Raw genomic sequence first — 17818 nt, 5'->3', positions numbered from 1 at the left:
CTAACCTCACCCACCATATCCTCACTCTCTATTCTCTCTACCCAAACACACTTACCCACCCTACCCCCTCTCTCCCTAACCCTACACACCCTACCCTATCCCACTCTCTCTACCCTCACCCACTTTACCCCATCTCCACTCTACCCAACCGACCATACCCCCACCCACTGACCCTAACTCACTCTCTAGAAAACCAGTCCACCACCCCACTATTGACCCCCACCAATCCTACCCCTACTCTCTGTACCCCTACCCACCCTACCCACACTGTCTCTAACCCCACCCCCACTTCCTCTACACCCATTGTCTCCATACCCACCCACCCTACATCCACACTCTCTACCCACGCCCACCCACTCTACCTCCAGTGTCTTTACACCCACCCTATCTCTAATCGCTTTACCCCCACCCACCCTACCTCCAATCTCTTGAACCCCACCCTACCTCCACTATCTCTCCTCCCACCCATCCTACCTCCACTCTCTACCGCAACCACCCACCCCACCTCAACACCCTCCGCCCCATCCACCCACCCTACTGCCACTCTCTCTACCACACCCACCTTAGCCCCACTGTTTCTATATCCACCCTCCCTACCCTACTTTCTCTAGCCCCACCCTCCCCATCACCACTCTCTCTGCCGCCACCCACCATACCCATACCCTCTGTATCCCACACCGACACTATCCACACACTCTCTAACTCACCCACCCTACTCACACTCTCTCTAACCCTACCCAACCAACCCCGTTCTCTCTACCCCAACCATTCTCTGTACCTCCACTCTTCCACCCTACCCCATTCTCTCTACACTACCCACCCTACCTCCACTCTCTCTAGCCACTCGCATCCACCCTACCTCCACTCTCTCTAACCCCACCCACCCTACCCCCACCCACCCACCCTACCCCCACCCACCCACCCTACCCCCACCCAACCACCCTACCCCCACTCTCTGTACCCATACCCACCGACCCTACCTCCACTCTCTCTACACCACCGTACCTCCACTCCATCTACCCCCACCCACCCTACCTCCTCTCACTCCAACCCATACCACCACTCTATCTACCCCACCCACCCTACTGTCACTCTCTCCACCCCAACCACCCACCCTACCTCCACTCTCTCCACCCCAACCACCCACCCTACCACCACCATTCCCTCCACCCCATCCACCCACCCTACTGCCACTCCCTCTACCACCAACAACCCTACCCCCACTGTCTCTACCCCCACCCACTTTACCCCTATTCACTGTACCATCCACCCACCCACCTTACCCAGATTCTCTATACATACCTCCACTCTTTCTACCCACTTCCACCCTACATCCAATCTCTTTATTGCCACCCACCCTACCTCCACTCTCTCTACCCCTACCCAGCCACCCTACCTCCACTCACTCTACTCCAACCCACCTACCCAAATGGCACTCTCTACCCCCAACCGGCCACCCTACTTTCACTCTCTCTACCACCACCCACTCTACCTCCACTCGCTATACCTCCATACTACCACTCTCTTTACCCAGCCCACCCTACCTCCACTTTCTCCACCTCCAACCACCGACCTTACCCTCAACCACCCACCTTACCTCCAATCTCTCTACCCCAACCATCCACCCTACCACCACTCCCTCAACCCCATCCACCCACCCTATTGCAACTCTCTATACCCCCACCCACCCTACCCCCACTGTCTCTACCCCCACTCAGCCTGCCCAGCTCACTGTATACCCACCCACCAACCCTACTCTCTCCACGCCCACTGTCCATACCCCTCCCACCGTACCCGCATGCTCTCTACCTCCACCCGCCCCGCACTCTACCCCATCTCATCCTTCCTCTCAAGCTCTCCCTTCATTTCTTACCCTCTCACTCTTAACCTTTTTTGCTCCGATTTCCTCTTGTTCCTCATCGAAAGCACCCTCTCTCAATCATTTCCTCCCTTGCTCTATTCTCCTTCCTTCTCATTTTCATGCCCACCTGCTCCCGTTATCGCATCCTCCTTTGAAATGTTGCACTCTCCTCCTTGCATCCTTATGCCTATAAATACAAAATGCAAAGAACAGTAGTAAAATGCAAAAACTATTGGCTATGCCAATGCTTGTTTTTAAAATACATGACACCTAACTAAGGGCCTCATTACAACCTTGGCGGTATACCGGCAACTCAAATAGCGTTACTGCAACGTGACCCAGCGCTATTAGTGCCAGATCCCGAGTTGTGGTAAGGCTGTTACTCCCCATTTTTGAAGAGTCCATAGGACTCTATTGGCCAGTAACGTTGCTATTAACACTGGCGGTATTAGTGCCACAGTAATAGCACAGCAAATGGGCAGCAAGTGGATTACTTTACCTCCAGCAAAATGCTGGAGGTAAACCTCCAACTTTCCACCCAAACTCGTGATTGGGCAAAGCGGTAATGCACCAGTAATAGTGTTACCACCACATTTTTGCCACTCCGCCCGACCCCTGATGAGGCCCTAAGGCCCTGGACAAGCACACATTTGTGAGCGACTTTAACAATCTGAAGTGTATAAGTCATTAAGATCATTACCTAATTTCTTAAGTGTTGTAACAAGATGATGCCAGATATCCCCTGGAGGAATATCACATAAGAGGTGGGAGGGAAGAAGCACTGATGAGAGGAGGAGCCAGCAGCTGCTTAGAGGGGAAGAGGATGGAGGAGGGTCTTAGAGGATGCATTAATATCATACTTTTGTACCGCCCACGGAAAATATGCCCAACTTTAATGAAGACCTTGCTTAAATACTATCACCACTTAATAAGCCAGGCAGTGCTACCCTAGTCCTGGTAGACTTAAATAGGTGGCGTGGAGATACCTTTGACCCCAAAGCAATCAACCTAGAAATGAGCCTAAACAACATTGATTTTGAGGTATTAAATCAGGAACTCACAAACAGCAAGAGAAAAATTCTGGACTGGATGATTGGTCGGAATTTGGACATTAGAATTACGGGAACTTAGCCATGTATCGGGTCCGACCATTCTTTTGTTGAATTTCATATTCACCCCCAGCCCCCTGCAGTCTCTTAAAAAGCAGGCAAAACCACTCAAGAAAGTCCAGAGTAGAAATGTTTAAAAAATGACTCCATCAGACCTTGCGATTTGGATTACTCAGCTCTTTAGGGACACCACAGATAGTGACTGCCCAAACTCCTTGGCAGCCACCTTCCAGCAACACATGACTCACATGCTCGACCACCTTGCACCTAATAAAATAACTACAGTAAGAGATGGGACTTCACGAAACTGCTGGTTTACACCTGCACTCGAACATACAATGTAAAAATGTCAAGCAGAGCACGCCTGGTCTAAATATAAATCTAACCACCAGAAAGCAATATGGAAGGCCTTGATGAAAACCTATAAAATAGAAGTCTTCGATGCCAAGAAAAATGTCCTAAACCAACAAATAGCTGATGGCAACAATTGCCCCTAGCAACTTTTAATATTTTTGGAAGCACTAGAAAAGCCTAAAATTCAGTCCCAGATCTTTGTGCCAACTAAAGAAGATTGCTCCAAAATTCAGCTCGCTTTCTCTGATAAAATCTCAGCAGCACGGGCGAAAATTAGAACCCTCGACCTCATCAAGCCTTAAAGACCACAGATGGCTCACCTCAAACCCCCACCATGGCAGAAAAACTGAACCTGGTAGAAGAACATCTAACCTTTTATTTTAAAGCTTTCATCACCTTGGAGCTAGCGGAAGCTCTTACCACCATGCACCCAATCACCTGTCCAGGCGATGCGTTACCTTCCAAGATCATCCTTGATCATAAACCACTGTTTATTCCTTTTCTCACCCGCTTTGTTAACTCTTCCTTTAAGCACAACATGGTTCCCCACTGCATCTGGAAAGGATTTGTTACTCCACTAGTCAAGAAGCCCGGGCCCAGCCCTGAAGTCCCCACCAATCTTAGTCTCATCACCAACTCTTTATTCCTTCTCAGAATAGCCAATACAATAGCTACTAGACAATTTCAAGACTTCTTGGACGAACACTTCGTTCTCCATTCAAGACAATACGGTTTCAGTCTGCTAGATCTTCAAAATAACATGCTTGACATGGTAGATAAAAACCAGTGCAGTCTGCTGATGCTGTTGGACTTATCCACAGTGTTTGATCTATTAGATCACACCTTCCTGCTTGTGACACTCCAGAAAACAGGCAGATGCTCCCACCAAGCACTAGCATGGTTTAATTCCTTCCTGTCTGGAAGCGTCTCTGCTGTGCACTGGGGCAGCTTCTTCTCTGACCCTGCTGCCATCCGTTATGGGGTCCCCCAGGGAACTAGTCTGTCCCCAGCTCTTTTCAATGTATATACCAGGCCACTAGATGATAAATTGGATAAGGAACATATTTTATTTTCAAACTACGCTGATGACACGGAACTCCTGCTCACTCTGAATGGCAACCACGACTCTGACTCATCCAAATTAGACAGCATCTTCCATACGATCAAACAGGGGATGACAGCCCATCAGATGTGTCTCCACAACTCTAAAACTGAGTTTCTACTCTTCGTCGCACAACAAGCTAGACCCAAATTAGATCTGCAGTAAACTTACTTTGAAACCAATGGCTGCCATATCCTGACACTTAGAAAGGTCAAAACTTTGGACGCTTAATTAGATTCCTCACTGAGCTCAGAGTCACCAGTGAAGAACCTAGTGAAAACCATACATTATCACCTAAATCTGCTTAGGCAAATTAAGCCTTTCATCACAGAAAAGAACTGTGAAACTCTAGCCAGAGCGACCATCCTCTCTCGACTAGACTACTGCAACGCGCTCTTAGGTGGAGCCTGCAAAGGGAACATAATTAAGTTGCAGACTATCTAAAATGATGCTGTTTGCATCATTAAGAACACGTGCAGGGGTGAACACATCTCAGAGGACAGAAACAAACTCCACTGGATCCCTATAAGCTCAAGAATTCGGTTCAAGACCCTCATATTGGCACACAAATGTGCCTATGGCAAAGACCCCACCTATTTCAGAGAGAAACCTAAGAACTACCACCCAGAGAGAACCCTGAGATCTAGTAACCAATGTCTACTTCTGTGTCCCAAGATCAATCGCGCACAAGGCAATGGAAGATCTGTCCGCTTCCTCGCCGCTAAGGCCTGGAACTCCTTCTCTCCGAAGCCCCCACAGGAAGAATCTCTGTGGCTGGCCCTTCCGCAAGCAACTGAAAACCATCCTATTTGAATAACTCCTTCTCCTGCCCCTCGCTTGCCCCTCTTGCTCGTCCTGTTTTTCTGTTGTCCTTGCGTGTCTTTGTCAAGCGCCCTGATGCCCATGGGTTTCGGCGCTATAGAAATAAAAGAAATACGAAATAAGAAAAGTAGAGGCTAAGAGCACCCTAGGACCGTAGAAGAGGCAAAAGTGACCTGAGAAATTGAGATAAGCTCTGACAAGGGGCCATAGTCAAATTGCTGGATCTGGCCCAAAGAGTGCTGGACAAGGCCTGCACAGGAGTAGGTGGCTTAGGCAAGGGCTGCCTTCCCGAAGCAATACATCATGAGACCTTGCAAATGTGTATTTTGGGTCGCTCAGCATGGTCTCAGTTGGTCTTGTTCGTTTCCAATGTGCACATTGTAAATACATCTATTAGTTTGTAAATAAGTAGCTGTCTATAAATAACAGTATATCAACAATTCAACTCATTCTGTAAAAAAAACAACTAAAAAAAATGGAGGGGTATAAACCACACTAATGCTGGTTGCTTGATGCTTTGCATAAAATCAAAGTGCATTTTGGGAACATAAGAATGACAACGGATTTTTATATTTGGAGAAAAGGTCTGTGGTCGTGATTCCAGAATGCGGTTCTTCTGGGCACGTAATGCACGCCGTGCTGCTTATTTTATTTGGCCAACACTAAACCTAAAAGAAAGATGGCTGCAAACCACAAACCACTTATACCCATTTGGATGGCCTCAGCTCTGGATGTTAGGCTCGGGCTGTGCTGCTTTAGGAGAGCACAACTTCTCATTGCTCTAAGTATGCCTCTCTCTCAAATTGTAAATCGATTGCTAGGTGCCTGTGGTTCTCTACTACTAGTGAGCCACCTAAAGCGTGTTTCCAGACTCTGCAAATGTATTGGGTGCTTATTAGCAGTGCACTTAGGGTGCCCCGGCTAAGGAGCAGTTTTTGGAGGCTGGCACGGTGCTACCCTGACTAGCCCTTCTCACTTAAAGCCCCTGTTAACCGGGGTCTTCCGGTTACAAAATAGACCAGTTGATAAATGCATCAAAACAATCGGCCATTTCTAATGAGATGTCACTATAAAAACCTGCATGACACAAGTTATTTTTAATAGAAAGGAGCTCTGCTGATGACAGTGTCAACATTCTTCATGCCATGACTGCCTAACCTGTTTCATTTCACATGACGTTGGGAAACACTTTAAAATCTTAATATCTTGGCAAATGTCTAGGATTAAGGTTTACAAATCTAACACCTTTTGTGGCCGGCGATCCATATCAATGCTGGTCTGAGTATCTCAGACGTTGGCCGTGCATCCAACCTCCCCCGCACCCTCAGACCTGGCTTCCTATTCTCCCTCCTACCTCTCTCCCCCACACAACCTGATCTCTCTATCCCCAGTGCATCTTGGGACAAGTGAGGGGGAGCTGCAGACACTAACATTCCTCTGCAGCGCTACATTTGGCAAAGGAAGTGGGAAGAGTAAACTGATCCTTCTAGTATTGTCCTTCCTGTCCCACCTCTCCTGCATTCCCTCTCGGTATTCTCACCTTCACCCTACCCCCTATCAATTCCTAACATTTTCTATGTCTTCCCCAAATCGATCCCTAAGGGTGTGCTCGAATGGGTGAGTGGAAACATTTAAAGGGTACATGTCTTGCACAGTGAAGCAGAAAGCTGGGTAAAAAAAACCCAGCTATTCAGTCGCTCTCTATTCATGCCCCAAACTGGAGGGGTTTTCAAAGGTATCTTTCTTTGCAACTCAAATTGAAATGTCCTTATCAATATTCATCAAAGGAAATCAATCAAAGTCATCAATTTTCAAATTATCTGTATTAAGTTGTATTCATTAATTTCTTCTTAGTGAGGCAGACATCAGTATATATACATGTAAAGGTCCTTTTGCCAATGCATTAAGGAAAATCTTTCCTTCATCAGGGCAAACCTTATTGTCTATCATTAGGCATAAACAGCAATTCAACATATGTATAGATTATGGAATATAAATTGAGACACATACCATACATTCCATGATTCGCATTGTTTTCAGCATATCGGTCAATGTGTGAAACTCATCTATCAAATGTTACCTGTGCTTCCAACTATATTGCAACAATCTGTCGTGGAAGCCGCTTGGGCGTTTCCATATGAGTGCTCAAACACAGTATGGTAATCCTTTTCCTGGCGTAGCCGTAATGGCGGCCTCAGGAGCTGATAAAAACATATAACCTGAGTCGGTCTCTGAGCCCTGGCCACACGATTCCCTTGTTTCGTGTCTTCTTCGCTTACCTGCTGCCGTTTGTCGAGAGGACGGGCCTGCTCGGCTCCATGTCTTGCACAACCATGGTTGCAGCAATGCCTTATCGCCTATAAAACAGAATGGAACAAAAATATTAGACTTCACAGATCACAGATACCTTGTCCTCACTGAAGCAACTGTTCGATACTCGAAATGAGTTTAAAACCCCCACAAGCACCTGCCAGCCCTATTATTCTTAAAAGGGCCTTGTGTAAGTTCCTGTCCAAATTACGTTTACTTCTAAAATCAATGGTATTTACTTGCACATTGTTTCTCATTGCCAGGTTCTGCCCCCTCCCTAATGCCCGCGCTTGTGGCGCAGTGCTTGGCAATTCTCTTTTCGACACTTTGAGAACCGATCACCTACCCTGCCCTGCCTCACCTTAATTCCTTGGAGATTTGCGACTTCCAGGAGCTGCTTTCATCTGGTAAAGCTACTGGTTCCCTCTCTCTACCAGTTATATATTTTATACATGACTACTCATCCTTCTGTAGCCAGCCTTATGACCTTGGTGATTACTAATTCTTTGGAAGGAGGTACTGTGCCAAAATCATTTAAAACAGCCATGTTCACCCCACTCTTGAACGAATCAGGCCTTGACTCTACAGACCCAATTCATTTCCACCCCACTTCAAACCTCGCTTTGCCTGCCATGTTTTTGGAAAAAGTTGGGATTAAACAGCTTCAACCATTTGCACTTAACAAGCTGATCGCTTTCAGGTGAGGTTCAGAGCTGGGAGAGGAACGTGGTGGGAGGAGTCAGTAGCAGCAGATGATCCGGACAACCTCACATAGTGGATTAATATTGGGCTGTAGCAAAGTGCTGCAGAATGCAACACCGTTAATCATAACATCCTGATCAAAGGTTTGAATGCAATAGGTATCCGCGCACAACCCCTGAAAGCTCCCAGAGTGTATCCAACCCCAGATTTCTCCTCAGAATTCTATTCTTTGCAGTGAAGTGCAGTGTACCTCAGGGCTCAGCACTTCCCCCATCCAGTTCAATCTCTGTTTACGCCCCTTGGCATCAGTAAAAAGACACCGATCTGGAGCTCATTAACTATGCAGATGACATGCACATTTTTATGCAGGTATCCGTGAATGTCAGCATTGTCAACCAAGACAATTTTGCCAATTCACAAAAAGCAGCAACAACTTCTTAAAAGTGAATCCACAAGGAAATGAAATGTTGGAAGCTGTCTCCTGTCACCTAGATATTTCTTTAGCCTGGCTAGAAATACTGGGCCCTTGCCCTCAGCCTGCTTCTATAGTAAAGAACCTAGGCGTCAAAGTTCCATCCCTGAAACATCAGCTTAATCAAGTTACAACAAGAGTATACTTTCTTCTTTACCAACTTCACAAGCTTTTTCCTTACTTGGATTTCTCCCCGAAACAGGCCGATAAACCTTGTGTTTGTCTGACGCGACAATGCAAATGGAATTTATTTCAATGCTCCAAGGTTTTAGAGTCAAGAATTTCAGAGGTTGGAAAATGCGGCTGTTCACCTTCTTACTGGTATCAGATGGACAAACATGGCCTTGGGTTCTTTGAATTTGCTGACCTTGGACAAGGCCTTTCAATTTAAGACCTTGCCCATTGTCCACAAGGGTATATACAATGTATGAGCAGGGTTCCTTAGAGTTAGAATGCGGCCATAAAATCTCTAATAAACCACTTATACCATTACTATATCACTTCACTCAGGGAGGCGGGATAAGTTGAGTGATGTGCTTGGTCGGGATGTCTAACATTATTGAGCCCCGTTTTAAGGCGGGGAACAACTTCATGTAAACAACTACTAGACATGGTGACGAAAACCATAGTTTTATGTTACACACATGACTGCAATGTCTTGCCCAGGTTTTGATCAATTAGGTCAATAAATGATTCAGTAGGTTTTAATTCCTTTATGAGAATGGTCATTACGTCCTCCTACATAGTATTAAAGTGGAAACGGGGGAGATGGGGTTTGATTTGTCACCAAGTGTGTTGATGTATTTGAGAGAGCATCAACAGGATCAGTCACTTCGATTGTCGTGTCCGCAAACTGAATTTGACACAAAGACATCAAAAGGGATTGCACTGTTGTGGGAGGCAGCATACATTCTCTTCTGCCCCTTCATGTGTCCTCTCTCCATACCCTTAACACTCAGTTCTAACTTCCTCCCAAATGCAGTATTAAAGGTAAGGAGACAGAAATGGCATGCAGTGTTAGTGATTAGGGTGATGGGTGAGTCGATTGGCACTTTAGCTGGCCAGAGAGTCAATTGAACACATTTTTCAGAGATCGCCTTCCATATGAGAAGCTTGATTCCATCATTGCAAAGTTGTAAAGAAAATACACAGTTTTAAGAAGTCCATTTGAAGCTAAGAACATGGGAAACTCAACTCTACCAGCCTTTATTTCATATCCACCCTTTAAATCCCCGGGCCAAGCTAATGGGGGCAGTGCTTCTTATAGCATCTTTCTACCCTTTACCAGTTAGAAGGGGCTACATGGTCCTGCAATGTCTATTAGTGTTACTGTTTGCTACAGGAAGGTTACTTCTGGATATTACAGTGGGGTGCATGTCTCCATTCCATGAGTCTCCCCACTGTATCTCCCCTCAATTGGCTCTCTGTAAGAGTTCAGCGCTCATGTCTTTTTCTGGTGCAGAGATTTGACAGTAGTACACAAGGTCGATCTTCTCCAGATCATTTCTGGTCAATAGGGACACGACAATTTGTTTTGCTGTGCTTCTGCAGGGCCTGAGGGAACCCCGAAGCAAGTACTCGTTTGCTATGATGCTCTGGGATCAGATTCACATCCTAATGTTTGTGTTCACGCATCCTCTCCCTTTCCCATGAGATATCTGCCTAAGTATACTGATTTAGTTTAGAGATTCAAGCTACCTTTCAAGCGCCTTTGGCCTCATTCTGCTCCCTGGCCTCTCATTACACCAACAGCCACACACCACAAGTACCTTCGATGTACCCACGTGATTGGTCCTTTGATGCTCAGTATCAGGAACACACTTCATCTTTGCTCTGTCTAATCCTGAAATAAAGGTTCTGTGTGGGTCTAGTTGACCACTAAACCATGCCCAGGCAAAACCTTTGCTAACGTTTGGTGCCTCCAGCTCTAAACTACCATCTTGGGCATGCTGTGACCCACAACTGTGTACTCTCAGGAGGGTCCTCAGGGCAGTGGGCCCATGTTCAGTTAACACATGTGTCACCCTGTTTAACATCCCTCATTTCCCATGTGCCTTATTCAGTCGACTATAATCAGCTTTAGATCTAGTAGATTTGGAGGACTTTAACCTCAAGCTAGAACCACTGAATATCAGGTATGCATGAAAGTGTGAGACAGAGTGAGAGCGCGGGTGGGATAAGAGGTGTGTTTGTCTTTCAACGCCATAGGAAGAGAGAGAATAAGGAGTGTTTGTGTGAGAGAAAAAAGGATAATGCCTGCAATTAATGTGTATAGGAAAGTATGATGCCGTAAAGAACTTGCTTCAGAGGGAAGCAAAGATAAAGTTGATAATGTTCGTCATTTGTTCAACTCCACAGCAGCACCGCCAAACACGCTAAACATAAATGGGTCTCATCGCAAGAAAAAGACACTGATAGCCCCAGAAATTAACATTTCACTGGACCAGAGTGAGGGCTCTGTCCTGTCCGATGACTTCCTGGACACCCCTGACGACCTGGATATTAACGTGGATGATATCGAGACGCCGGATGAGACGGACTCCCTTGAGTTTCTGGGAAACGGCAACGAGCTGGAGTGGGAAGGTAGGGTGCCGCTGAATGCCTGTACCTGATTCATAGTTTACTGGGGGGATTTCTCCTCTGGTTCGGGCAAGGCCTGATATTTATTCTATTTACTTGTGTTCACTTTAGGAGGGGAAGGTAGCCACAAGGGTAGAAGAGATCCTTGCTGCAAGAACTTAATGTATTTCTACTTTTTTTTTTTAAAAACAAAAGAAGTTACATAGCAAGCAATCTTCACAGGATTCAACAATGAACCTCTTGTTTAAGCCATTTCTTCACATCCGAAGACCATTCAAAACAGGCACAGGGCGCATTGTCTGTGGCGGCTGTTGAAGTTTTAAAGTGGTGGGGATTAAATGTTTCCCTCTTATTGCTCCAAGCAAGTCAAAACCCTCAGTAAGTGTTAGAGAGGTTCTCAGACGCAAAGTCATTTCAAATAATGGGTTGAAATGATGTACTTTCCAATACACATTTAGAAAAAGTGAGGAAACTCGCCATATGATTTACAGTCACTTCTACAGGGGGAGACATGAAAAACCTCAATAGATGACAGGTCATCAACATTACACAGAAGTCTTGATGTTCAGAAGCAAAATACATAGGGCCTCATTACACGGGAGGCGGTAAGGGTTTACCGGTACTGGTATTTTACCCGTACCGGTAAACCCTTACCGCCTTACTACGAGGTCCCTTTGCGGGTTGGTACATTAACGCCTGCTTTTAGCAGGTGTTAAAAAATGAACCCGCAAAGGGACTGGGGTGCTAATTACGGTACCGTAATTAGCACCTTCCCCATTCCCATTATGCCCTAAAGGGCCAAAATGGGACTGGGGAAGGGCAATGGAGGAAGGAGGAATTACCGCCTTCCCAACCTTGGAATAGGGCAGTAATTCCCCTTTCCTCCAAAGCGGTACCAGTAAATTACCGGCATGAACCATGGCGCTAATAGCGCCATGGTTTACCACCTACCGTGTAATGAGGCCCATAGCTTCGTCCCAACAATATATGCCAGCATTTCCCTGTGCAACACATTTTCATGTTGGCTGTGCCAAAAGAGAAATCATGAGGACCTGTGTCACATCATATTCTTGCATTGTCCTGTAAAACATGCACTCTGTGTCCGAGGCAGATCATATTGCCTGTCAACACAATACCAGAAAGCTTTGGGAATAGTCTGTATTCCACTTGGATATGAAGAGGAGGGGCTGGCTGACCTTGGTTCACCAAGGAAAGTGTTCCTATTACCCGCTGCCGTGCAAGCAGACCAATCATTTGTGAACAGCTCCTGGTACCGACTCCAGTGGAGGGAGCTGGAGGATTTGCTTTCTAAATGTAGAGCTGTTGAACTATAAGTCATTTTTAATAGTTGCCTGGCAAACACAACATTTATATTGATGTATTTAATGTCATAGTTGGTCTGACTGGCTTAACTGAGAAGGTATGTGTTGCTTTTTTGAATTCACAGACAACATGAGAATGGGGCTCATGTCCTGAAACTTTTTGTGAATGTTCATAGACCACATTTAAAATGGGAGACTTTGTCATTCAGAAAAAATTGTGTTTGAAGAATTGAATTAAAAAACCTCTTTGTAAAATCACAGTAAAATGTGGAATGTTTTTATTTAGGAAGTGTGCTGGTTACCAGAGAGGTACGTCTGTGTACTGCCCGACTGTAAATGGTCAACTGCCAACACAATATGCCAGCGCTGCTCCACCTATATGCAAGCACCCCTCTCCTCAACAATATGGCATGATTTTCCTGTAAAATACATTGGGGCTCATTCAGAGCCTGCCAGTCTGGAAACAACGGTGCTGGTAAGCTTACCGGCACTGTTGTTTCCGGACCGGCACACTACAACTCTGCGGGCACAGACCTGCCGGGTCAAACGGCACCCGCCCGCAGAGTTTTCACAAAAGAGTTTTAATGGTGCCGGTGCTTCCGTGGTCCCCACTCCTGTAGAGTCCAATAGGACTCTATGGGAATGGGGACTTACAGTTTACCGGCGCCTGACTTTCCGGTCCGCCGGGGTTGTAATCCCCCTTTGTTACAGGGAAGTCAGGCACCAGTAAATCATTACTTTTCCGGCGGCAAACCCGCCAGTATCACCGGCATTGTTACCGCCAGACCAGTAATGAGGCCCATTGGCATGCTGGCTGTGTTCAAAGAGAAATCCTGAGGCACCTGTATCAACAGTATATATATATATCAGCATGTCCCTCTAAAACACATTTTCATACTTTCCTTTCTCAAAACATGCCAGCATTGCCAATCTAAAACCACTTTTTCATGGTGTCTGAGCCAAACAAATCATGCTGGCATTGCTACAAAAACACATTTTCACAATGCTTGTAGCCAACATTATATATCCCCTCCATGGTACACACACGTGTACACACCCACACATGCTCATACACTCGTGCACACTTTCACACACAAACAGGCACACACACATTCATACAATATGCACAACAGAAATTTGTATTCGTCAAAATGGTATTCTTTTTCTTTTCCGTCCTTCACCCCTTCTCCAGGTCTGACTCCTTTTTTGCCTGCACACTGAAAGCAAAGGGGTGGGGGTTGATTGACAAAGAGACGGAATTATGGCCTCCTAAACACCAGGCTCTTTTTCATTACCTACTGACTACAAAGATAGAAAGCCGGCAGCTTTTTGTTTTGGAAAATCCCCATATGAGAGCCCACAATGTCACTGGGACTTATTCCGAGGTTGCCGCCGATCCAGAAACACTGAATCCGGCGCCTGACTTCCCGGTGCCACCTGGACATTACAAGTCCCGGCAGCGCGGGAAGTCAGGCGCTGGATTTTGTAAGTTTCTATAGGACTCCATGGGAGTGGGGAGATGGGCGCACCGGTGCCGTTGCTTCCATGGCGACTCTGCCTACCAGAGCCGATGCGCCCGGCAGCGTCAGACCTGTTGGGCGCAGCGGCACCGGTAGGCAGACTCTTATGTGGCGGTCCGGAAACCTTACCGGCACCCTTGTTTCCGGGCCGCCACACTTGTAATGAGGCCCACTGTCTTTGTAGGCAGACGAGTGGAGCCGTTCTTAGGCTGCTGTCCAGATCGTGGTGAACCACAGATACTAGACACCCGAATTGTGATTGTTACAAATAGAAGTCTATGTAAAAGGGAGTTTTTAGCATTTTGCAGGATTTAAATGGGACATATGTTCTAAGCCACAGTGCAAATCAATAACTACAAAAAATGAGTTGTATATTTTACAGTTCTGGGGCATTTTAAAATGAATTTGCTGGTGGAGCTGGAGACGGTAGGGGACTATGTTTTATCATCCTCATTCCCGGTACACCTGAAAAAGCCCTTAGTTTAACACCTGCATAAGATTTTTATGCTAGTGCTAAATAAATTGATTACTAGAGAATAGCACCTGCTCAAATAAGGCGGATTCAATAGGAATCCATTGTAAATGCCATATGTAAAGCGTAATTTGCTGGCAGCATTTACATTTCCAACAATGGAAAGTAAAATGAAAGTGTAAACGTGATTTTGTTTTGTAAATGTGGAAAACTATATGCAGAGGACCCAACAGCATGTGACATCTAATATTGCAAGTCCCCTGCTTACTACTTCCGCTTTTTACAAACAGATACCCAATGGGACTACTTCTAATATTGGCTAAGGAGCGAGTGCAATTCAGAAAGTTGACTTTGGACATATAGGGGCTCATTACAAGTTCCCCGGTATCCCGCCAGTAATTCTGGCAGGATGCCGGGGGACTACTGTACCATCTCTGCTGCACGATATCTCAGTATTACCGGGATAATGCGGGTGGTGGAGATGCCGGTAAATCCCCATTCCTATGGAGTCCCATAGTACTCCATGGGATGGGGATGCTGCTCCCACTGGCACTGGTAATACTGGTGCCGGTGATTGCTGCAATTGTCTGCCGGCAGGGGCCTGAACTACCGGCAGGACAGGCCTGCAGGTAGATCACGGCCCCAACCGGCAGACTTGGAGTCTGCCGGTTCAGAAAGGTGCCGGTACACCTTGTTCCCGGCACTTTATTTGCGGACCGGCCAAAGGCATAACATCTTGTCGGAACGTAATAAGAGCAGTTGACGGCACACAGCCGCAGCTTGAACACGTAAGTAGGACACAGTGGAGTGAAACCCTGCAAACCCTTATGTACTAGACAGAGTCATAAAGTGTGTCTTCTCCTTGATCGCAACCAGCAGGGTGGTGTTCAGTGCAGGTGTGGTGTACTTGAACGATTTGTTTGAGCCTGAAGAAGGAACCATTGTCATCCTGAAAGCCTGCACATGTCTAACATTCATTCCTTGTGCACTTTAACAATTTAGAAAAAAGCAGTAGCAAACATGAACTGTGAGCTGTGGAGGGCATGGGCACTGCCCTGAGTAGTAGGCAGTCAGAGAATGTGATTCCCAGAGGTGTAGCTAGGGTGGCTATGGGAGGCTATAGCCCCAGATCTTTTGGTTGTAGCCCTGGATAGAAGCTCATGGGCTTCAACCAAAAGACTAGCTAGCCCCAAGTACCAACATTAGTGTAGCCCAGATCTTTTCCAGACCTAGCAACACCCTTGGTGATTCCAGTCCTTGCTCCCCAGACCTCCTGCAGTCTGCGCGTGCAACTGATTAAAGAGGAGAACAGCTGGTGCCGCCCACTAGTCTGGTGTGCCACTCCAGTATTTCCCAGTTAGGAATTAACAATAGTGATTGCTTCTCGTTATCATGACAGTCATGATTTCATTAACAGACATGGAGGCGTGTATTATACGTTCTCTTTTCTTTTAATTTCATATAGCTCCAAGAAAAAAAGAAAAACGACTTCTCCCATAGTGCATCTTCACCAATCATAGACTGCCTCCACAGTATTAAGTTAGTGCGATCCCCCAAAATGTGCTGTTTTCTTCTTTGGAAAAGCCCAATGTCCAAAAGCCTAGTTCTTCATTATTCTTTCTGTCGCACTGCATCATTCCTTTGAAAGTGACGAGCTGTGCCTTTGCATAGCACTGATTTGTCAACTTCAGCCAGTGCTTGAAAACACTGAAGCAAAGATATAGTGGGGCAATGAGGTGGCATGATACTTTGACCTGTGTCTGGTAATCATATCACAGCTCTCCATCATCATAACAAGAACAAAGACGAAAAGAATGTCACAACAAGGAGGCTCCTATTGCGCATGTGCAGAACTGTGTACCAGAAATGCATGCATTGTATTATCATTGGATCAATCTGCAGCTTTAAGGATGTCCTCCAAAAGGCACAAGACCAAAAAGCTTTGGCTGTCATAGCATCCCTTGTCCAATGTGCTCCAGATAGGGACATGCTTACGCCTCCCAGGGTCATCACCCATCTAATCCACCTGGTCGCGGAAGGAGAGGAATTAGGGTAAACAGGTGTTCTCCAGGGATTAACTAAGTGCCAAAGGGATTCCCTTAAATCTTTGCTAAGGTATTTGTAACACTGCAGACATGTCATAACAACAATTCTTGAAGATCAGGAAATGCTTGATGTTCAATGAATCCCCAAAATTGTTTGTGTGCGTCAGAACAGGCAACATAACACAAAATCACTTGAGAAAATATGCCCTTTTAAATGTAGAGCTTGACACCCTCCTGATGGGAATCGGACACATAGGCATGATCAGAGTTGCTGGCAAAGCATGCAGAGAAAGGAATGGGTTGTCTCGTCAATCCTCAATGAGGGTAAAATCAAATTCAAGGCCCAAGGGTAAGAAACATATAGGGGACATCTTATTATGGGCACCCTAACCAAATAGTGTTCCCCAACTGTGGTGCCTGCCACTGAGGTAGCCAATCATTGGCAATTCACTGTGTGGTTATATTATGCTGTGTTGATTGATACCACGCACCACTGCCATTTGCATGGTCTCCAAAACTACCTGCCATCTCCGACGGGAAATTCACCACCCCGACCACCACTCCGGAAATGAGGCTGTGACCCCTTTGCATGCACCAGCGACTCCAGGAAGTCCATGAAGACACGTAGGACTGAGCGCACTCGCTCCCTGAGGAGTGCCTGAGGACATCTGCAGGTGATGATGGCACTCCTGGGAGATGCCATCTCCCCCACGTTCCCCCATGTTGACAGCAGGTGGGACTCTCTAACCTTGTGAAGACTCCCAGAACAGCTTCAGCAATGTAGGACTCATAGATATTGGTGCTGAGGGCTAAATGGGTTCCCTGAGTGGGTTCCATGTGTTAATATTATCTATCCCCTTGTACTGCACTGCCCCTGTCCCCTTCCCACGCACTTGCGCAATCTGAATGACACCTGGCCTAGTAGCATCGTTGTCCGTCCTCCCTCTGTTCCCCTCCCTTGCCTCGTCGCGCCTTGAAACACTTGTGTATAGGCCCGTTATAAATGCCATATCATATCAAAATTGAGCAAAAATTGCTATTTACACAAAAAATCGCAGCAAAAAGGCTGTGGTTTTGCCGCTGCCATCCATGTAAAGGATGCAGGGGACACCCCGCAATCCCCATACCCATTACACCATTTAAGGGG

General features: G+C 46.3%; 1 protein-coding gene across 4 annotated transcripts in view; it reads left to right on the top strand.

The window, feature by feature from the left end:
* Positions 1-17818, top strand: part of ATCAY (ATCAY kinesin light chain interacting caytaxin) — a 458353-nt gene that overhangs the window by 181879 nt on the left and 258656 nt on the right. For 2 of the 4 annotated variants that reach the window (XM_069649408.1, XM_069649411.1), the window contains one exon: positions 11094-11315. In XM_069649408.1, coding sequence (XP_069505509.1) covers positions 11094-11315 — 222 coding nt within the window. Of the gene's footprint in view, positions 1-11090; positions 11316-17818 lie in introns of all 4 variants that reach the window. The other 2 variants (XM_069649407.1, XM_069649409.1) reach the window with 1 other exon arrangement.

This window comes from Ambystoma mexicanum, chromosome 1p, assembly GCF_040938575.1.
Source record: "Ambystoma mexicanum isolate Mex_15411 chromosome 1p, UKY_AmexF1_1, whole genome shotgun sequence".
Taxonomy (NCBI): domain Eukaryota; kingdom Metazoa; phylum Chordata; class Amphibia; order Caudata; family Ambystomatidae; genus Ambystoma; species Ambystoma mexicanum.
Note: the sequence above shows the minus strand (reverse complement) of the source record. Positions and strands in the feature narration are given on the sequence as shown.